A 23,076-nucleotide genomic window follows, 5' to 3' on the forward strand; every position below is an offset into this window, starting at 1 on the left:
TAAGGAGAAAAAGAGAAGGGAAGGGAAAAAGACGGGAGGAAGGAAGGGAGGAAAGACAATCAATAAAATGGAAGGAAGAAAGGAGGGAGAGGAAGAGAAGCCAGAATGCGAGTGGGGGAAAGGGAAGGGAAGGGAGGAGAGGAGAGGAGAGGAGAGGAGAGGAGAGGAGAGGAAAAGCAGAGGAAGGGAAAAACCGCCCTTGTTTTTTAACGAGATGGGCAGTGACAAATTTGATATATGAATAAATAAAGGAATAAAATAAAAAATGGAGAGGGAGGGAGAGAAAAGAAAAGAAACAAGAAAGACGGAGGGAGGGAGGGAGGGAGGGAGGGAAGGAAGGAAGGAAGGTAAATAAAGAGGGAGGGAGAGGGAAGGAAGGAAGGAGGGAGGGAGGGGGAGAGGGAGAGGAAGAAAGAAAGAAAGAACAATCGAGTCAAGGTGGGAAAAAGAGGAGGCGGGTCTCCAGTCTCCCAGCAACGCAGGTGTCATCCTCATTGGCTGGATGAGGCAGAGGGGCGTGTCCGCCTGCTTGGAGAGATGAATGGAGGAAATGAGAAGGGGGCGTGGCAGGAAGTTGGAAGTCGCACAAGAAGGCGAGGTGCAGGTGAGGAGGGGGCTGAGCGAAGCGGGCGCCGGAGTGATTTGGCGGCTCTCCGCGGGGCGGGCACGTGGGCGCGGAGGGGCGCACCTGCCGGGCCCCCCGGGTCCGCCTGCAAGCCGCCCTGGGGCATCGTCGAAGCGCCGCCGCCTGCCCCGACCGGTTGCGGGTCCCCCGAGCTTCAGGAGGGCTGCCGCCGCCTGGGACCCTCTGGGGCAGCCCCCCCCCTTTAAAAGCAAGGTCCTGGTCCTCATGATTTCACCGAGGGAGCCGGGGCGACCGCCTCCCGTCCTTGCCGCGCTGAATCGGGGGCTGCCGGCCCTGCCTGGCGGCGCTTCCCCCGGCGCGGAAGGAAGGTGCAGGACCCCTGTATGCCAAGCGGGGCTCTGCCTCCCGCCTAAAGCCCTACCTGGCTTCAGGTGAAAAGGCAGAACGCCCCGGGCTCTTTGGCCTCCTGCAGACCCGCGGCCGGGGAGTTGCAGCTTGGACTCGAGGCGCTTGGGGCACGCGGAGGAAAGGTCCTCCCTCCTCCGTTGCTTCGCAGAGGCGCTCGGGCGTAGTGGCGAAGGCCCGGGGCTGGAAGCCAGGAGCGCCCGCGGCCTCCCGAGGCAGGAAAGCCGGCTGGGCGGCTCTGGGGCAGCCCCCTCCCTCAGCCCCGCAGGGTGGGGAAGAGAGGAGGTGGAAGGAGGATCAGGTATCTTCGCCGCCTTGAGTTATATATAAAAAAGGCAGGATAAGAATCGAAGGATAATGATGATAATAATTCCCCCCCTCTCAAAACTCTTATGCACAGATTCCCCCTTACAGAACTGTGTCACTTGCCACGAGAGTTAAGCGGGCTGGACCTCTGCTTTGGGTGCTCGGCCGAGTCTGTCGGGTGCTCTGCACCCTCCCCAGGGGCTGCTGTAGATTGGGGGGGCTGCCCTGCCCACCGCAGGCTGCTTTTCTCAGCAACTTTAAGATGGGTGGACTTCGACTCCCAGAATTCCCCAGCCAGCATGCTCTAAGATGGGTGGCCTTTGATTCCCAGAATTCTAGAAGTCAAGTCCACACGTCTTTAAGTGGCCGAGGTTGAGAAACACTGGTCTCTCACGGTGACCTCCCATGGTGTGGACTTCAATTCCCAGAATTCTCAGGTGTGGCCAAGTGAGTTGAAGTCCACACACCTTCAAGTCGCCAAGGTTGAGGAACCCTCCTTTACAGTCATTGCGCAGCAGAAGGGAGTGGGGTGCAGCTATTGAAAAGAAGCATAAAAATAGAAAAGAGGTAAGAAAAATAAATATAAAAGGAGATAAAACGTGAAAGCCTCTAAGGAGTTACCAAAAGCTAAATAAAGTACATTGGTTAAGATATAACCCTGGGGATTATACTGGGGGTCCTTGACATGCTCCCATTTCTTGAGCTGTTGACTTCAGAGGAAAAAGGGGGGGATGGCCTTGACATCGGATGCAGGGATAAAAATGTAGGAGGGGGTTGGATTAACACTCTGCCCCTCCCCACTCATCTTTGTCATCTCACTAGTCCCAGGTTGCCCAATGTTACTTATTTATTTTATCTGCACTTCTCTTCCTTAGCCTGTTTCCCTGGGTCAGATGTTAGATTGTAAGCTCCATGGGGCAGAGACTACAGGTAGTCCTCACTTAACAACCACAACAAGGACCGGAAAATTCATTGTTAAGTGGGGCAGTTGTTAAGTTAGTCACCCCTGATTTTATGACCTTTTTTGCAATGGTCATTAAGCGAATTGCTGTAGGCGTTAAGCAAATCTCATGGTCATTAAGTGAATGGGGATTAACCCCATTGATTTTGCTTGCTGGAAGCCAGCTGAGAAGGTTGCAAATGGGGATCACATGACCCCAGGATGCTGCCACCGTCGTAAATCCGAGCTGCTTGCCAAGTGCCCAGATCATAATCACGTGACCGCAGGGGTGCTGCGACAGTTGTAAGTGTGAGGATTGGTTGTAAGTCCCTTTGTTCAGCACCGTCGTAAGTTTGAATAGTCACTTCACGAATGGTTGTTAAGTGAGGACTACTTACAATTCTCTTGGAAGCCCTGAGGAATTGTAGGGAGATGAGGCACTAAGGGGACCCAGGTCGTCTCCTCCCTGGTTTCCATGCTGGGTGCCGAGAGGAGAAACCCACGGTTTGCCCTGGTTTGCCCTTTTAGCGGGTAGGCTTTTTAAAAAACCTAATGCAAGTCAGTTCCTCTGATTTACCAAACTGCGACGTGGCAGATCTTCCCCTGTATTCAATCCAGGGGTCCTCAAAGTATTACTTCTAAAGCGAGGGGGAATAGTGGATTATGGGATTTGCAGTCCTGTGTTGGGTTTACAGTATGGGATTTCCAGTCTACCCCAGAAGGGTTGCAGTCCCCCTTCCTGTTCTGCAAGTCTTTCTTTACTGGATGAAACTCCATTAAATGACGAGCGTGCTTCTCCCTGAATTGCATTTTCCAAATCTGAAGATTCCTCTGGCTCTTTATTCTGGCTCATCATTCTTATTTTTAGCCTGGCCAGCGCCCGTTCAATTGACACTGGCTTATTCATAACCAAGCTGAGGCGGCTAGGAAAAGTCAGGCTTGCTCTGAATAGTCATTTACTCTTTTCCTCATTCAAACTTTTAGTTTACTTTTTATTTTTAAGGGAGGGTTTTTCTCCCCCGCCGATTGGGCCGAGGTTGCGTTTGAATGAAAAGCGGGTTAGAAATACTGAAAATCCATAAAAATAGGAAAGCTATTTAAAAAACAGAAAAAAGGAGCATGTCGTAGGTCGTACACCAGAGAGAAATCCAGCCTCAATTGCAGTGGGGAGGGGGGGGGAGGCAGGTTCTGTTCTCTGGCTGTCACTCTTCCTGCAGGGCCCGCGGGATTGGCTGCAGGAGGCTCAGGGGCGGGGCCAGCTGTTTTAAAGAGATGAATGGAGGAGAACGGGGGTGTGGCAGGAATCAGAGTAGCAGGAGAAGCAGGTGAGGGGCTGGGGGGGGTGGGAGTCACAGAACACAGGTAGGAATGCATTTTGCAGGGGAAGGTCGTGTGCCAGTTTCCAGGGTGGGGGGGGCTACACATTTTTTGCACGCTCTGGAGTTGGCAGCGTTGGGAAAACCAGGTCTCGCCTGCGCAGAGTGTGCAAAATTGGGGTGGCGTTGTAGCATTCTCTGTTTTTCGCATGAATGTGCAAGACAGCACTCGGTGGCACCGTTTGTAGGGCCAAAGTGAAATGGCCAAAATAAAGGACAAATTCAGTCTGAAGGACAGCTTTCTGAAAGAAGGGACTAAATATGGAAACGGGATTGTCTTTTTTAAAATAAATGTACAGGTGCGGTTTGATTTTAGGTATGTTTAGGAGGATGGATGTTTTTCTTGGTGTCGCTCTTGAATTTTCCTTGGCGAAGCGAAGTTACAAACAGGAACAATTAGATGTTTTAATCCTTAGGAACCTCCTTCAGATTTGCCCCTTTTTCAGGCCTTTTTGTCCTTTATTTTTTTCCAAGAAAATACAGCCGCCGAATCCTTTAGACAGGTGGATTTATAATAAGGGACGGATGGTCACTGTACCAAAAGGTGACCGCTTGGTCTCTCCCTTTTTTCCAGCTTGGCATAATGGTGGACTCCCACTACGTTCTGCCCAATGACATTGGGATTGCGACGCTGGATTGCGCCGAAGCTTTCGAGCTCTTGTCACTGGAAGAAAAATGCTATGCTCACTATTTGTCGCGAGCTTGCTGGTATGGCGGGCTCGTGGTCCTGTTGCAGACGTCCCCGGAATCACCCACAATCTATGTCCTCCTCTCACGCATTTTCCGAGCCCAGGACCCGCGTCAGTTGGAAGAGCTGGCCCGTTCGCTCGGTCTCACGGAGGAAGAGTATCAGGTACTGGAGATCGGGGTTTGGCTCGTGGGGTAAGCCATGATTCGTGTGGTATACAATCCTGATTTACCTGTACAGGCAGTCCCAGTTTAAGAACGAGGTCCGTTCCCAAGGTCTCTCCTTAAGTCGCATTTGTATGTAAGCTGGAACAGCCTTATTGTATAATGCTGTCTAAGTCAGTGTTTCTCAACGTTGGCGACTTTAAGAAGTGTGGACTTCAATTCCCAGGATTCCCCAGCCAGCATGGCTGGCTGGGGATTCCTGGGAATTGAAGTCCACACTTCTTAAAGTCGCCAACGTTGAGAAACACTGGTGTGTAGAACTCGAACCATTGTGAATTTAACTCGAATTTTGCTACAGTAGGCTCCGTTCTCCGCTATGGGTCGTCCTTAAACTGGGCGTTCTTAACCCCAGGGATTACCTGTAATGCATTTACAAGCAGACACTAAATAAAGCAGGAAGCTAGTTTGGTGTAGTGGTTAAAGGTGCTGGACTAGAAACCAGGAGACTAGGGGTTCGAATCCTGCCGTGGGTATGAAACCAGCTGGGTGATTTTGGGCCAGTCCCTCTCTCTCAGCCCTAGGAAGAAAGGCAAACCACTTTTAAAAAGTTGCCTAGAAAACTGCATGGACTTGTCCCTGTAATCTTCAGGAATCAAGACTGACTCCAGGACACAAGAAAAATAGGAATATATAAAGCTGCCAGTACTAAACTACTACTAAGGAGAACCACTGTAGTAACTACTAAGCCAGTGTTTCTCAACCATGGCCGCTTTAAAAGGGGTGGACTTCCGCTCCCAGAATTCCCCAGCCAGCCTGCTCTAAGAGGTGTGGACTTCGGCTCCCAGAATTCCCCAGCCAGCATGCTAGGGAATCAAGCTCTTTATTCATGAGTAAATGAAATAAAGTTTAATTCTCAAGTGTTTTCCTTTGCTTTGCTCCCTGCTTTCTTTTTTTCCCTTCTGTCTGTGGATGCGGTTGTGGTGTTGTAAAAAGCAAAGGCAAACAGAATCAATGGGATTCTCCCTTTCAGGCGTTTCTGGTGTACGCAGCAGCCGTCTACGCCAACATGGGCAACTATAAATCCTTTGGCGACACCAAATTCGTCCCCAGCCTTCCCAAGGTGAGTGCCGGGAGAAGGACTTGCGGCCGGACCAGCCTTTTATCTTCTGCCCTCCAGCCAATTGGAAAGCGCCTTTGGGCTCATTGGCCAAGATGTCGACAGAGGAGGCGGAGTCTCCGCTGTGGCCCCACCCACTGTGTTCTTGGTGCCCGTGGGCATTTTATTTTGATTTTTTTTTTCGTTTTTATTTTGATTTGTGTTTTTTCCCCCATTTTTCTAGGAGAAACTGAAGCAGCTGGTGTGGGCAAGCCAGGCGTTTTTACAAAACCCAGAAGAGATGGCAGCTTTGTGGGAGAGCTGCGGGAAGCTCATGTTCTCCCTGGAACCCCTTCAGAGGCATTTAGGGCTCAGTGGTGAGGTATTGTCCTTGTGCCCACCTCAGACCCATTTGTAAGGGGAATCAGCCATTTGGGCTGTGGGATAGGGCTCCGATGTCCAAGCCTAGAGCTATCGGGGTACCTCTCCCTTTCTTCCTTGTCTTTAGGGGGTGTCCACATACTTCTCTGCAAATTGTTCCATGGAAGATGCAAAGCTGGCTCAGAAATTCCTGGATTCTCAGGTGCCGTCGGAATTCTCTTGCTCTGGGTTAGACTGTACCGTTTTGGGGGGAGGGCAGAACCACTGAATTCATTACAGGAGAGGATCAGTGGATTGGGGCCAGCCTCCTCCAATCTGGGTGCCCTCCGATACGTGTGGACTTCAACTCCCAGAATCCCCCAGCCAGGAAGACCGTTGCTGAGAATTGTGGGAGCTGATAGTTGCCTTCCAGTGATATGGACTTCATCCCCCAGAATTCCCCAGCCAGTTTGGCCATGGCTGAGAATTCTGGGAATTGATGTCCTAACTGGAGAAAGCTGGGTCAGGAGATACAACCGTGTCACTCGATGTCTTCTGTCTTGGAGGGCGGACTTGGCAGTTAGATGTAACAAGGTTAAGGCTGGCACTTAATGGCTGCATTTAGACAATATGTTCAACTTTGACACAGTGTTAAATCATTACCAAACCCAGTAACTAGTAAGACCCAACACCCCCTTAATCAAGGTTAACACTAACCAAGTTCATTGTGTCGTGTAAGTTGGTTTGCTCCATCTGTATAAATATGGATACATCTAGATTAATTGCCTTGGAAAGCCACCGTGGTATGGTGGTTAAGGTATTGGGCTAGGAGTGGGGAGACCCAGATTCTAATCCATCCTCAGCCATGAAAAATTTCTGGGTGAGTTTGGGCCAGTCCCCCCTCTTTCAACCCAACATACCTCACAGGGTTATTGTAGAGAAAAATAAGAGGGAAGGTTTGCAATCAACATTGGATGAACGGATGGACGGACGGACGGATGGATCAGGGCTAGAATTCCAGGCCCCAGAATCTCCAGTTGAGAAAACTTTGTAGACCTCACAACAGGGCTGTGGAGTCAGCACATAAAACCTCCGACTCCGACTCCTTTATTCACGGTACCTCCGACTCCTTTAATTATATATCAATATAGGAAATAAATTATAAATATACTAATGCTATATTTCCTATATTCCCTGCAAGCGTGCAACCTACAAGGCATTAAAATTAAAATATATCCTGAAAACAACAGATTAATCTATGAAATAGGAAATGTTAACATAATATTGATACGATATGCAATTTAAATTTATTAGGAGTCAGAGCTGGTACACTATGACCAACTCCGACTTCAGGAACCCAAGAATGGCTTCCAATTCCTCGACTCCGACTCCACAGCCCTGCCTCGCAAGGTTGCTGTGTAGCAGCCAGAGCAAACGGTGTTGAACTCAATGGGCCGATGTGTTCCAACCTGGTGGACGACTGAAACCCTTCCTAATTTTTCCTAGATGTCTTTCCAACGCCTTTTCTTTCTTCTGTAGAACCTCAGCGCGTACAACACCAGGCTTTTTAAGACAGAGGAAGGAGAGAAAACCAACTACCAAGTTCGTTTGGCTTCGGTGCTTCTCGATGGTAATGGTTGGAACATTCTCCCCCCTGACTTTCTGCTCTCTGTTTCTTAGCACTGGGGCCCAATGATGACCCCCAAACCAAGAACATGAATGGCATTCATTAACATTAAGAACGTGCCCCTAAGACCCAAATATGTGAACCTTTTGGATCATTGATTTATATTTATTTCAAATTTGTCCCCACCCATCTCGCAGCAGAGCGACTCTGGGTGGCTTACAGTAAAAACCGAATCAATATTAATTAAAGTAAAATAAATCTTAATTAAAATACACTACGACAAGAAGATTCCTAGGTAAATACTTCCAAGAGAGCTATGTTAATTAGGTGTTAATAAACTCAGGGAGCGTCTTCAAGGCACCGGCCGCCCTCAGGGTTGATTGTATCTCTTCTCGCCCCACGCAAGTTGGCAGAACCAAGTCTTCAGTTCCCTCCGGAAAAGTAGGTGGGTAGGGGCCCACCTCACCTCCTACTAATTAATGTGTCTTTCATGGTGCCTCTCTCAAAATAAGCTTGTATTTTTATCATGGGCCTACAAACGGCTGTTGGCTTAATTACCTGGGGTGATTCAGAATGGACTCCAGGTGACCAGATATTTTTTTTGTGTGAGAGTAAAGGGAGAAATCATTTCAGGGCAGAAGGTATGACTACTTTATGAAATCTGGAGTTTATCCCGGCAAGGCCTGGATGGAGGAACCTCAGCTACGTGCTGGAACAAAGGCAGGATATAAATTGTGTAAATAAATAGTATTGTATAAATAAATAATAGAGGAAGCTGGAAGAAAGGAGGTGTAAAATTTATAAATAAATAAAAAATGCATAAATGAGGAGGCTCTTCCATGATAAAATATTTTCAGTCCATCAGCCTAGATGGAGGAGCCTCAATTACATGCTGGAACAAGAACAGGCTATAAATTTTATAATTAATCCAGGATTAATTAGCGATCAGATATCTCTCATTCCTCATCCCCATCTGTTTCCTTACAGCATTTTCATGCTGTTCTTTACCACCCAGAATATAGGGGTGATTGCCAAATCACCAATAAACCCACCCAGTCGTTTTAAAAATATATACGTTACACTTTTGAAATCTCAGAACATTTCATTCTGCCGAAAAGGAGCAAGAGAGGGCCAGCCCTTTGTTAAAAAGCTGAACTTGGTCCCTGTTTTTTCAGAACCCCAACTTGATGAGATGACGGCCAAAAAGAAGTATTTCCAGTTTGATGGCTGCACGTTTACTGTGACCCGAGGCGATTACGCCCCGATTCTGCAGAGGGTTGTGGAAAACCTGCGGAAAGCACAGGTGAGGAGGCGCTGGGATGACCCAAGCATTTGCTTACCCGCTCTCTTCCGAACGAAAGCGCTGGAGCAAAGATTTTGAAGGCTTACATGTCCTTCTGCAACGTTTGAGATCGGCAAAGCAAAAGCAGATTCGTCCCTCGCGCGTTTTAAAAAATACAAATAGGGCAAGCTGTCCTGTCCTTTTCTTACGTCGAGGAATATTCGAGAAGAGCAATATTCAGATCTTTTCTCTAACTGCACCATGGCTTCAGCAGAGCTGGGCCACAGGGCGGCTGCATTCACACAACGTGTTTCCTCTGGTTCCTGGATTAACCCGCTTTCTCACTGGCCCAATATTTGGAACTACGAGTTAGCCGGACAGGCTGGGATCACTCACTGAACATGCAGAGTCAACCAACTGACCAAGGTCAACAGTGATCCAGTTTGGCACGTGTGGAAATACAGCTATTCAAACTGTGATTGACTTATTCACCATACTATATTGTGTGAATGCAACCCGTGTTGGCCGTTGGTGGCAGAAATAGAAGTCAAGGGTTTAAGGTCTTCCCCAACAAGATGTAGTATAGCTTTTGCTACATTAATATTCTCTAAGGATATCTTGGGATTCCAGCTCCTAGAATTCTCTAACCTGGTGATCCAGAGATGTCCTGGGACTACAACTCCCAGAATTCCTCAGCAGGGGTATTATGGGGCTGACTAACATTGCCATATTCCAGCTTCTGCTGGCTGCCTCTATTCCTGCAAATTGTTCAGTTGATTCAGTATTTGGGAAAAGTTGGTTTTGACGGCACTTGCTGCGTAGAATGACCTCCTGCTTATGATATTCTACCATTGATCCATTTCAGGTACTGCTCATCAATGTGTGTGTGTGTATGCCTATACACCTCTACATATACACACATCTATTATGTCTCTTATACAGTAATAAGGTCATCATTTATTAAACTTGTATGCCACCCGCCTCTCAACAACTTTGGGCAGCTCACATCAATCGAAGAAACGGCAATAAAATCAATAAAAGATCAAGATAAAAAATGGCAAGCATGGTGAAGCGAGGGGTCTTAGTCTCCCTCGCCAAACGCTTGGTACATATATAAGACATATAATAAGACATATAATAAGATATACAGTGGTACCTCGGGATACGAACGCCTCTACTAACAAACATTTCAGGTTACGACCAGCTTCGGCAGGGTAAATTTACCTCGGGTTACGACCAACTCGGGATACATCCAGAGTCACAGAACGGATTAAATTCATATCCCGAGGTACCACTGTATATTTAAGACATATATAATACATAACATGTGTGTGTATAACATAAACCATTCAAGAACAAAAAATGAATTCACAGCCTGTTTGTCTGTCTATCGTATTTGTCTTTATATATCTTCCCTAGCACAGCTGGGAAGGTCTGTCTGTCTGTTGTATCTGTCTCTGTATATCTTCCCCAACACAGCTGGGAAAGACTCTGTCTGTCTGTCTGTCTGTCTGTCTGTCTGTCTATCTATCTGTCCTATCTGTCTTTATACAACTTCCCCAGCTGTGAATTCCCTTTGTTGTTCTTGAATGACTTTTTTTTTTTTGTAATTTCTGTTTGTTTTGCTTCTTTAATGGTTGCCCATTTCTGGGGGAGTTTTGAATTATTTAGCAAGGTAGGTTTAGCATGGATGCTCTGCACCAGTGTTTCTGAACCTCAACCCCTTTCAGATGAGTGGACTTCAACTCCCAGAATTCCCCAGCCAGCCATGCTGGCTGGGGAATTCTGGGAGTTGAAGTCCACTCATCTGAAAGGGGCTGAGTTTGAAAAACACTGATCTACACCCTTTGCTTATTCCCCCACCAGCAACATACCGCCAGCCCCATTCAGACAGAGATGTTGGAGCACTACATAACCAGCTTCAAGCAGGGGTCCATCCCAGCCCACAAAGAAGGGTCTCGCTGCTGGATTCGTGACAAAAGCCCCATTGTGGAAAGGTGAGCTTTGGGAATTCGACAATACAGTGAGCTTTGGGCCTTGTTGAGATTTTTTCCTAGAAATTGATATTGTCCTTCCTCTGAATGGGACAGTATAACTGCTTAATTCTCTGAATCTCATCAGGTTGCGAATTTATCGTTAAGCCCGAGCATCTTAAGCTACTGACTTGGCATCGGCTTTAATGGATTGTCCAATAACCTGAAACAAAGATAAGGGGTTTGGGGGTCCCATTTTGTCCTGGCCCTGCCTCCTCGGGGCCTGCCCTTCCAAAGCCCTGCCCTGCATTTGAGTTATTTAAGCTTTGTGTTTTGTATAAACCCAGCCCATTGTAGCTTAATCATCAAAACTCCGATTAAACAAGCCAGGATTTAGTGTTGCATGGGACCCCAGACCCCAAGGCCTTTCTGAACTGCAGAGAGGAGTTGATTTACCTTCTGATTAAGGCTGAGGTTAGCGGGCTGTCATCCCAAGTCCGCGAACCTCAAGTGTAAGAATCGTGATATGAGATAGGCGGCCATATCAGTCCTGAAAATAAAATAAATAAAATAAAATCGTCGTGTGTGTCTATGGGTGTTGATCTATGTTGTCGAATTTGCCTTCAACAGCTACATTGGATTCATCGAAAGCTACCGAGATCCGTACGGTTCCCGGGGGGAATTTGAAGGTATTCTGTTTTTCCAAGTGGGAATGTTTGAATCCAGGCCATTAACATGGACTTGACAGGGGAAGGTTGGAGAGGGTCAAGAACCCTGGTTGACTGGCTCCAAAGAAAACCCTTTTGGGTGTGGGAGAACCCAATGGAGGAATAAACACCATTGGCAGCCAGAGCCGTGGCTCAGTTTCCCATAAATTACCGGAGCTTTAATTCTGTCCATGAAAACGAAGTTGGCCCAGGGGATCTGCAAGATGCGGGGAGCCCAAGCCGTCGGCTAACCTGATGTCTCCCTTTTTCAGGTTTTGTAGCGGTGGTGAACAAAGCCATGAGCGCCAAGTTTGCCCAGCTGGTGGCCCAAGCAGAACACCTGCTGGAAGAGCTGCCTTGGCCCCGCGCCTTCGAGAAGGACCACTTCCTGAAGCCCGATTTCACCTCCCTTGATGTTTTGACCTTTGCCGGAAGCGGGATTCCCGCGGGCATCAACATCCCGAATTGTAAGGCCGCACTGATTGTATTGGACTAGATTGCTGTTACTTCTTCATTAGCTAGACTGATTCCCACCTTTGCTCCAGGAGCTCGCAGTGTGCAGTGCTTTCAACTTCAGTCTTGTCCCCCACCCACAACCCTGTGAGGTAGGCTGGGCCGAGAGATTGCAGCTGGCCCAAAGCCCACCCGAAGAGCCTCCGTGGCTGAATGCAAATTTGAGCCTGAATTGCCCCAGTTCTAGCTCTGCACCTGTAATGGCATGTGGGAAAGACCTTGGGAGACCGGGCCAAGAGGCGCTGCCAAGGAACGGTCAGATAAGAGGCAGCATAGCCCTCAGCTGCATAATGGGTGGAGAAAGAGGCTCAGAAGGGACCCTCCCCAGTTTCTCGGGCTGTAAAGGAGATGGGGGGAGAATTGTACTTTCAGACTTGCAAGATTCTGTCAGTGCAGCCTTACGATAAAGTAAAATTAGCTCATCTGGTTGTGTTTCCTGTCTGGTTTACCCCACAAGGCTGACATCAATCTTTCAAGTCTGAAAGTACAATTTCTACAGCATGTTTGGCTTGGTTAGTTTTTAACCTGGGTTGGAGATGGTGGCTTGTTTCATTTTGGAATGGGTAAGCCTGGGGTGTAATCTCAGCCTGTGGGGTGAGAGTACACTCCAGGGTAGGGATGTCCAACTAAAAAATGGGTTGCTTCAGGAACCACGTCCTGTTTCACTGGCTGAAAACGCAAGGGGGGCTTTTTGGCCAAAGGATGCCCCTCTTCCCCATTCTCAGCCAGCACGGCCTATATTGGCTGGGGACGATAGCACCTGTAGTCCACCTCTTTCTCCTTCTCCCCAGACGACGACATCCGCCAGACGGAGGGCTTCAAGAACGTCTCGCTGGGGAATGTGCTGGCGGTCGCCTACGCCACCCAGAAGGAGAAGCTCACCTTCCTGGCCGAGGAGGACAAAGTACCGCCTGCTTTTTTTGGGGGGGGCGATGGAGAAAGTGGGGCCAAGTGGAACGAGGGCTTGAATTAAAGCCCTTTAAGAAAAACCGCAGGGAAAGAATGAATAATTTCAGGCTATGGATGGGGAATCGGGAAAGGAAACGAGGCTTCCTTTGCTAACGGCGTGGCGTGTTTCGCAGGATCTCTACATCCAGTGGAAAGGCCCCTCTTTTGAAGTCCAAGTTGGTCTCCACGAACTTCTCGGTCACGGCAGCGGGAAGCTGTTTGTCCAGGTCAGGCCTGCCTTTCTCTCGACGCCAAGCCTAACCGCACCCCAAAATTACAATTGCTTTTATTTTTAGGCTCCAAGTCATCTTTTCCTTTAGGAACTCAGGTACCCCCCCTGTAAGCATGTGCAGGTCCTCCCATTCCCAGTTTTTCTCTCTGCAACAACATCCCTGCGAGGGAGGCTGGGTGAAGAGAGGACAACTGTGGGCCTAGGCAGCTTGCATAGCTGGTGATAGGCTTCAGCCACCGTGTTCAGCCACACATTTTTAAGAATGTGTCTCAAATTTGTCTGGGCCTGGAAGGTAAGCAGGGTCACACTTGGTGAGTATTTGGATGAGAGACCTCTGGCATATTATGGTTGGGAAAGTGGGGAAAAATAGGAAAAATTGGGAAAGTGGGGAAAAAAGAAAGCAACAGTAAACCTTGTTGCTAAGAAACAGTAAAACAAGTAAAAGTCTTGTTGCTAAGAAAATTATTTGAACATGTCCAGTTTGATTTGAAAGGATCCATATACAAAGCCAGGTTTAACCATTCTTTCCTAGAGAATATTCAAAGCATGCTTTTTCTCTTTGCAACAGCCTCAGAAAAAGCATGTTTTTTCTCTTTGCAACTGCCCCAAAAATGTGGATTTGCACATCTTAATTTACTATATAGCACACTATAGTATTAGATTCTGTTGTGTTTCTCATTGCTGTTTCTTTTTAATCAAACTCTCATTTTACTGTAGCTTGACTGCAGACCACTGGGGGGAAATTCTGTTTTATTTTTTATGAGATTTACAGGTATATAGATTTATGAGATTTATTTTTATAAGATTCCCTGGCTGCCTTCTTGGGAGGACGATGCAGGGCCCTGACAGGCGGGTTAGAAACCTTCAGAAGCAGCATGTTGATGTGACATTCCAAGGAATTTGGGGGGTTTTAATGGCCTTTTTCTCTCTTCCTACACAGGATGACTCGGGAGCTTTCAATTTTGACCAGACTGCAGTGATCAACCCAGAGACAGGAGAATTGGTGAGGGCTTATGTCTGGGGAAAGGGGTTTAGATGCCAGGGGTCATTTCTGAAGCAATGTATTTGTCCTCCCCCCCTTCAAAAACCATGGCGCTATCATAGTATTTTCGGACCTTCTGTAAGTGTTCCATTTGAGCCCAGAACTGAATAGAATATGTTGCAAATTCTTAGTTGCATCTCTTTTGAAGGGGAAAGTAAGTTTCTAGACCATATGGATGGCAAAGTTAAGTCAGAAATGGGAGGGAGGGAGGGAGGGAGGGAGGGAGGAAGGAAGGAAGGAAGGAAGGAAGGAAGGAAGGAAGGAAGGAAGGAAGGAAGGAAGGAAGGAAGGAAGGAAGGAAGGAAGGAAGGAAGGAAGGAAGGAGAATAAATAGAGTTTGGACCATCTTTATGACTGGCTGAAGAAGTTATAATGCTATTTCATACCAATATTAGTCTCACTCCATTTTTTGATTGAGGGCTCCTGTGCTTTTCAAACCCAGCCAGTGTGGTTCATAAATAGGTTTTATGGTTCGGCACAGCTTCCCCCAACTGGGTGCCATTCAGAAGACAAGTGGCCGTGCTGACTAAGCATTATGGGAATTGGAGTCCCCGCTGTCTGAAGGGCAACAGGTGTTGTGCTGGTCCAGCCTGTTCTGGCTGAATTTGTGCAACCCAATTCTGGCTTAATCCTGGTTTATTCTGCATTGGCCTAACATGCTTAACCTAGCTGACTTGCATGCACCATAATCTAATTTAAGCACCACTCTGAGCCCCCCCAAAAGAAGAAAAGTGAACCAAGCATAACACATTGGGTGAATGCAAGCCCTTCGATCACATCTGACCTGGCTAAGTGTGTCAGTGTGAGAACAAGCTACATCTTAGAGCAGTGTTTGGCAACTTGAAGACGTGTGGACTTCAACTCCCAGAATTCCCCAGCCAGCCGTGCTGGCTGGGGAATTCTGGGAGTTGAAGTCCACACGTCTTCAGGTTGCCAAGGTTGAGAAACACTGTCTTAAAGGGATGGGTGAATCTTCCTTAATGCTTTCTCTGCCCCACCCTGGTCCAGATTCGGAGTTGGTACCAAGCCGGGGAGACCTGGGACAGCAAGTTCTCAAGCGTGGCGTCAAGTTACGAGGAGTGCCGGGCGGAGTGTGTGGGTCTCTACCTCTGTTTGAACAAAGATGTGTTACGGTGAGCTACAGCCGGCTTTGGAGAGGGTGGAGGACAGCAGGTGAAGAGGACACTCTTAGGGGCTGAACAGCCCAACTGGGGAGCCAGAAGAGGCAGATTTGGGTCCAAGCTGGACCTTTTGCTCCGTGAAAATGTGGACACCTCGGTTTTCCTCGGGGGAAGAAAAGCCCCAAGACTTCCTCTTGCTTTCAAGGTGGAACATTTCCCTGCCGAGTCTCAACCGTGGTTGATGGAACAGACTGTAGTTGGGATCGAGACGGGATGGCAGAGTTGTAGTTGGAGGTCCCTCTGTCTAGTCCATCCCTCTGCTCAGGGTAGGAATCCAGATTAAAACACCCCCTGACAGATAGCTGCCTAGACTTTCCTTAAACACCTCCTGCAAGGGGGGGGGGACCCACTTCTTTTCTTGGTCCCCGGTTCCAATACACAACTCTTCTAATTACGAATTTTTTTTGTTCTTGTTCCACCATGATCTCCAGTGTTTCTCAACCTTAGCAACTTGAAGAGGTGTGGACTTCAACTCCCAGAATTCCCCAGCCAGCCATGCTGGCTGGGGAATTCTGGGAATTGAAGTCCACACCTCTTCAAGTTGCCATGGTTGAGAAACACTGATCTAGTCTCATTCTTCATTGGTATGATTTCTTTTGGGGTTCAGCCAAACTCAGTTCATCCACAGGGTAGGTTAGCCTGTGTGAATTCAGGGTCTGTGTACACTTCAAGCTAAGGGCAGAGGATTTAGGAGGAACAGAAACCATTGTGCTGAATTTCTAGGGTAGTTGGGCTTCGCTTTTCCCCATCCCATCTCTCCTGTGGCCTCTTCAGACAGGCTGAAACGTTATCCCTGCAGCTTTCAGATTGGGCCAGCTGCTAAAAAATTCAGTATGTGGGGCTTTTGGAACCCCCTGCCACATGCAGTTCAAACCTAGCTTCCCAAACAACTTTGGAAGGGTTTGGCCTCAGTGTTACCTGTCTGCAAAATGGGAATGAGAGTTCCATTCCCCCATGCTCTGTGTTGATCTTTTTTTTTCCCTTCTGGCTGGAGTCATCACCATTCTTTCTTCCTCGTCAGGATCTTTGAACTGAAAGGGGAAGATGCTGAAAACGTGATCTATATTAACTGGCTGAACATGGTCCGGGCAGGACTGTTGGCTCTGGAATTCTACACGCCCGAATCTGGGACGTGGCGGCAGGTGAGGAACGGGTTTAGGAACCGTGTTTTCCTGGCTTTTCAACTTGCCCCGTTGGCAAAGGATGAAAAGGTTGACTTTATTATTATTAATCCTGCTATTTAATATATTTATTTGTACATAGAACTGTTATAAATGTTATGATGGAACATTGACATGCTACTTTATTGTCGATGCTTCCAAAGTTGACTTGCCCCTGCTGCCAAGGTGTGAAATGTTCCTTAAAGTTAGTTTATTTTTGTTCTGTTGATTTGTAAATAATCTAAACGTTATATTTATTTATAAACGAGGAAAACATAAGGACAGTGGTTATGCGCACTACATCCATGTCCCTTGGGCGTTTATTAAGTTTTTTTTTTTTTTTGTCTGCGCTCAGTCATTGCTGACCCTGCAGTGACTGCCTGGACGAGTCCTTGCAGTTTTCAAGGCAACTGTTTTTCAGAAGTGGTTTGCCAGAGCCTCCTTCCTAGGGCAGAGCCCAGCTGGCGAGCGCAGGAGGCAGGGTTTCTGTTGCTTCGCGCCCTTTTTGGGCGCGTGCAGTTTTTCGCGCTTACCGGCAACTGCTCCCGACTCCTTTTTTTTTTTTTTTTTGCAAGGCGCCGCCAGCATTTTTCCTCCCACCGGAGTGAGAGTCCCCATTTATCTACTCACCTAAGTTTTCGAACTGTTGGGTTGACAGGAGCTGGGGAGGAAACAGGAGCTCACCCTGTTTAACGCGAAGGCTGGACTCGAACCGCTGAAGCGTCGACCATTTCTGGCCGGCAACTTTCAGCATCATTAAGCCGCTGCACCACCGCGTCCCCTTATTACGTTACTGACAAATAATATAAATGTCACATTTTGGTTTATGTTGCTGTTTTTTATTTATTGCATTTATTATTTATTTATTCCTGTTGTTTTTTTTGTTAAACATTGGCTTTATCATTTACTGACGTATGATTTTATTATTGTTTATTTCTGGAATTTACTCCCCCCTCTACAAAGGACTGACTTATTTTTTTTTTAAAGGGACATCTTTTTTAGCCCATTTTGCAACTGCTCTGGCCAAGCTTCTGTTGCCTCCAGGTACACTCAACAAGCAGAAAAGGAAATTAATACATGTGCAGAGAGTGATCCGGTTACCTGCTCTTTCAATTCAACAGACATGAAAGCAGCAGACTTAAATTCCCTGGATTCTTTTCCTCCTTTGCTCTGAGCCCCGCTACATTTTGGAGTACAGGGTGTGGCACGCTACTCAAAGCTGTTGGAGAGCACAGGTAGTCCTCGACTTATGACCCCAATTGGGACCAGAACTTCTGTTGCTAAGCAGTGCAGTCTTTAAGTGAGTCATGCCCAATTTTATGACCTTTTTTGCCACATTTAAGCGAATCACCGTGGTCATTAAATGAATCACACAGTCGTTAAGCAAATCCGGCTTCCCCCATTGACTTTGCTTGTTGGAAACCCCCTAGGAAGGTTGCAAAGGGCATTCACATGACCCCAGATGCTGCAACTGTTGTAAATACATGCTAGTTGCCAAGCACCCAAATTTGATCACACGACCGCAGGTACACTGTGACAGTTGTAAGTGTGAGGACTGGTTGTAAGTCATTTTTTTCAGCGCTGTTGTAACTTGGACAGTTGTTAAACAAATGGTTGTAAGTCAAGGACTACCTGTATGTTGGTTTGCAAACAAGATGCAGCTGGGCGACATTGATATAAACATTTGGACAGAACAAATGAATCCTCTAACTCAGTGCTTCTCAACCTTGGCAACTTGAAGATGTGTGGACTTCAACTCCAAGAATCCTCTAGAATCCCCCCGTTCTCACAGACAGGAGAGTTTTAAGGTGTCTTGCCCACCAGCTGCAACTGTGCCTTCCCCCCTGACATCCCCTTGTCTCTTTCCTAGGCTCACATGCAAGCCCGCTTTGTCATTTTAAGAGTGCTGCTGGAGGCTGGCGAGGGTCTGGTGTCCCTGCACCACACCACAGGGACAGATGGCAAGCCTGACGCGGTCGTCTTGCTGGACCGCACCAAGATCGCCACAGTGGGAAAACCGGCTCTGGAACGTTTCCTCCGGAAGCTGCAGGTAAGCGGAGGTGTCAGCCCTTTGAGGTGGACCAGACTTGGAAGCCAAAGTTATGAATACTAAAAACACTTTTATTATAGGGTTAGAGCAGTGTTTCTCAACCTTGGCAATTTTAAGATGTGTGGACTTCAACTCCCAGGATTCCCAGGCTGGCTGGGGAATCCTGGGAGTTGAAGTCCACGCATCTTAAAATTGCCAAGGTTGAGAAACACTGGGTTAGAGTAACAGAATCTTGCAAGTCTGAAAGCCCTTCCCGCCTCCCTGCAAGAGACCTAGGGAGGGTTAATCTACAAGAGACCTAGAGAGGGTCAAGTTGAGGCGCTTTCGACAAACACACAATAGAGCAAGGCACTAACAGGAACCACTCGCGATGGCTTGAAACCATGGTTTCCAACTTTGTGGCTGTGTTCTGTACACACACATAACCCAGTTAGTGAGTTAATCCATTTTCTGGTTTGGTAGAAGTCCTAGAGAAAGCAAATAGGTTGAGTTTAAGAACATGTAGACTTTTCAAATATAGATAACAGACTCCTATCCGGAGTCTTAGTATCAGGAAGATAAATTTCTTTCCATTTACATATATGATTTATCTCTTTTGCTGAGCCCCCAGGCTGGGAGAGCCAGAGTTCTTCACCGAATGATCAATTCCCTATTTTAGGAATCCAGTTTAAGATCACATTCAGAAGAAGCCTGGCAGGAGAAACGAGGGTCAATTTCGAACCGATTAAAAGTTGCGCGCCGTTGTAACTTGAGCGAGAGTTTGCCCATCTTTGTAGGTGCTGAAATCCACCGCAGACGTCGAAGGGGGACGGAAACTTTACGAAGCCTATTCGACGGTGACGGATGACAAACCGGAACGCTTCCTAAGCCTGCGGGAGACAGTGCTGTTGCGCAAGGAAGCGCGGAAGCTGTTTGTGCAAGCCAACACCCGGCTGGAGGGTAAGAACGCCGGGACCGTTAACCTGGTTTATGGGCTTCTCAGTTGTGCAACTGCCCCGATTTCCCTTGAACTTAAAATGCAAAGTGCTTCCCAGGATGTGCCGGGGATTTCTTTGATCCTGTCAAGGAATCGAGAGCCGACCTTGGGGAGGGATCAAAGGAGGGACTTGAGGGAAGAGGTTCAGGAGGGACTTGAAGGAAGAGGTTGCCCAGTCCAGAATTGGAACAAAACAGGAAAAAGAAACTCGAAAGAATTCCATCCTGCTTTTGTTAAGGATAGAGAGCAACTTGGTCGTGCTTTCACGTTTCTGTTATCATACCCTATTACAGCATTTCTCTTTTTTTTTTATAAGAACTTTATTATATTATATGGCAAAGTACAGTTAAAATACAAAACAGAAAGTCCAGCAAAGAAAGAACTAAAAGGAAAAAGATAAACTCTGAAAGAGTGAGGATAGACAGAAAATTGAAGCAGAAAGGGACTTCCGACTATCTCCGATACAGATATAAATACAAACGAAAAAAAGTTAATGGCTTACCACTCATTAACCCAAATTCACATTATTTCTATCAACACAAACCATCTAATCATTAAAGCCCACAATGAACACCTCATTTTTTCCCCACACAAGTGCGTAAGCTAAGAAACGTTGCCATGAGGAGAGAAATTTAGAAACAGTATTATCTCTTATTAACGCTGTTCACTTCGCCATTTGAGACAAATCCGTTAATTTTATGATCCATTCTTCCACTGTACCTACTAGTGTTTCTCAGCCTTGGCCAGTCTGAGATGTGTGGACTTCAACTCCCAGAATTCCCCAGCCAGCACCTTGGCCACTCTAAGATGCGTGGACATCAACTCCCCGAATTCCCCAGCCAGCACCTTGGCCACTCTGAGATGCGTGGACTTCAACTCCCAGAATTCCCCAGCCAGCATGGCTGGCTGGGGAATTCTGGGAGTTGAAGTCCACGCATCTCAGAGTGGCCAAGGTTGAGAAACACTGCTCTGTTACCATAGAGGACCATTCGTGGAATCTCTGCAGTGTGTGTTTCTCGACGTGACATATTTTAAAGGGCTGGCACAACATTGTCCTTTTCTTGTCTAGCATCCCCTACATCCTCCCCCCAAAGTATGTGAGTTTCTAATTAGGGTCTCAGGAGAGCAGTCAGCCATGATTTGGTCCAGGACTGACCAAATGCTGCTTCTTGTACTCCCTGGCATTCTTCGTAACGGTAGGAGCATCCTAGGTGAAAATCAGAAAACGGGCTTCGTTTCAGGGTAAGCCTCAAGCCTCACCCCCAGATAAATTTTGGAGCCGCCGGCTACAGCCGCCGGACGGGGGATTCCCAACGCGGGGACCAAATCGAATCGGAGAAGTTGGAAAAGGCAGGATGCGTTGGTTAATTTTGCAAAATCACGCGGTCTCCGGCGCTCCCTTCTTCCCCTTCCAGGAGGCAAAGTGCAACTTACTCAGTACGAAGCCAGCGCGGCGGGGCTGATCCGATCCTTCTGCGACCGCTTCGCCGAAGATGCTGAGGTCCTAGAACGGGAGCTGCTGGAGCAGATTCGGGCCGATGCTCATTTTTGGGAAACTTAAGGCTGCTGGGTGGGCAGGCCTCGGCCCCCCCATCCCCAGGGAACCCTCCTGATGTCGGCAGGTCCGTTCTCCCCCCGTCGCCCTCAGAAATGGGGCGCTCCCAGGCCAATGATCTTGGGGGGAATCATCCTGCTAAGAACCCAATAAACCTAAATTTTCTAAAGTTTGTGGGCTTCGGGTTGATTTGTCCCTCCTGCCAACTCGGGGGGGGGGGTGTCAGGGGGGCAGAATCCATGCCCAGCTGGGGATCCAGCGCTTGGGAATTCGGGGCCCTGCAACCACGGAGGGAGAAGGCCTTGAAAATGGAAGGGAAGGGAAGAAGCAGGCAAGGGGGCGGAATTTGGCCCGGATTCGCACCCGCTTTTGTGGGAATTCCTGTAAGGCAGTGTTGTCCAAACTTGGCCACTTTAAGATGAGTGGACTTCAACTCCCAGAATTCCCCAGCCAGCATGGCTGGCTGGGGAATTCTGGGAGTTGAAGTCCACAGGTCTCCAAGTTGCCAAGGTTGAGAAACACTGTCCTAAGCCATGAACAAGGCAGAGAAGCACAATGCTTTGTGTGTAGCACCTGATGCACGTGCCAACGTGCGCATTTTTCTCTTCGTGTCGGAACTGCGAGGACTTCACCTCCCTACAGTCACACGACTTCCTACGCTTGGTTAATTTTAACCCAGGTTACAATGGATTTTCTCTGGGTTTATGTGTACGGCGAAACAACTCGCACAAGCCCAGTTCAAACTGAGCTGAACCATGCAAACGCAGGAAACGCCTTAACCCTACCCAGGTTCGCATGAATGTCTGAAGCCAGCTCCTCTCTTCGCCGGGGGTCTGAATCGGGATAACCCCTTAAACTCTGATCCGTTTGGGGGTATCCCACAGCAGTCAAGGGCAGTACGACAAACAGAAGCGATCCCGGGACATGCAGGAGGAAACCGGGGTCCCACTGTTGCTTTCCAACACGGGGGGAGCGGGGCACCCCCTTTCCCCACGCTTTGCAGCTCTCTGAGGACACGCCGGCCCAAACCGGCCAGCGCTTTTTCGTAATAGCACTTCTGAATGTTCCTTTTTTCCTCCTCCTTGAGAGTCTATTATTGTGTTTTTCTTGGTTGGTTTTTAATTAATGTAGCTTTTTAATTGACAACCAAAAAAGAAAAACACAATAATAGACTCTCAAGAAGAAGGAAAAAAGAAATATGTATATATACATACAAATAGAAATATATCAATATATATAAATATATATATAGTTAAGTCGTTAAGTCGTGTCCAACTCTTCTTGTGTGTGTGTGTGTATAAATACTATACAAATATAAATAAATGTATTTATATAAATAAATGCTATACAAATACAAATATCTATATATATCTATATATATCTATATATAAATAAATGCTATACAAATATAAATAAATGGGTGTGTGTATATAGGCAGGCTAGGCGAAAGAAGGCTCCAAATGATTTTTTATATATATATATATATATGTATGTATGTATAATATATATATATGTATGTATAATATATATATATATGTGTGTGTGTGTGTGTGTGTATATATATATATATTTTATAATATATATATTATATATTATAATATTATATATTTTATAATATATACATATATAATATATACTATTATAAAATATATAAATATAAATATATATTTTTATATATTTATATTTATATACATATATATAAAACGGCCATCTCAGCGTTTGGAGCCCCCGACCCAAACCCGCGGCGCGCTCCGCCTCGATGGAGACGGATTGGGGGTCTACCCCGCGCGCGCCTCCTTCCTCAAACCCGTCTGCTGGGGGGCGGGGCGGGGCGGGGGTGGTCCTTCTGCCGGCCCCGCCCCCAACCGGCCCGAGCCGGGAGGCAGCGCCACGTCGCTTGCGGACGCAG

General features: G+C 47.3%; 1 protein-coding gene across 1 annotated transcript; it reads left to right on the plus strand.

The window, feature by feature from the left end:
* Positions 1 to 551: 551 nt before the first annotated feature.
* DPP3 (dipeptidyl peptidase 3) lies at positions 552 to 21,337 on the plus strand. Its single transcript, XM_007431800.3, has 18 exons — positions 552 to 604; positions 4,188 to 4,466; positions 5,496 to 5,585; positions 5,806 to 5,943; positions 6,070 to 6,144; positions 7,461 to 7,551; positions 8,724 to 8,851; positions 10,697 to 10,827; positions 11,434 to 11,492; positions 11,783 to 11,977; positions 12,815 to 12,927; positions 13,106 to 13,198; positions 14,144 to 14,206; positions 15,254 to 15,378; positions 16,448 to 16,568; positions 18,457 to 18,636; positions 19,413 to 19,575; positions 21,028 to 21,337. Exons 2-18 carry the CDS (start codon positions 4,197 to 4,199, stop codon positions 21,171 to 21,173), a joined length of 2,181 nt encoding a protein of 726 aa, XP_007431862.1. The 5' UTR covers positions 552 to 604; positions 4,188 to 4,196; the 3' UTR covers positions 21,174 to 21,337.
* The last annotated feature ends 1,739 nt before the right edge of the window (positions 21,338 to 23,076 follow it).

Source organism: Python bivittatus, unplaced genomic scaffold (assembly GCF_059951505.1).
Source record: "Python bivittatus isolate LINGU-HERP-01145 unplaced genomic scaffold, Pbiv_v1 ctg000180_np1212, whole genome shotgun sequence".
Classification (NCBI taxonomy): Eukaryota; Metazoa; Chordata; class Lepidosauria; order Squamata; family Pythonidae; genus Python; species Python bivittatus.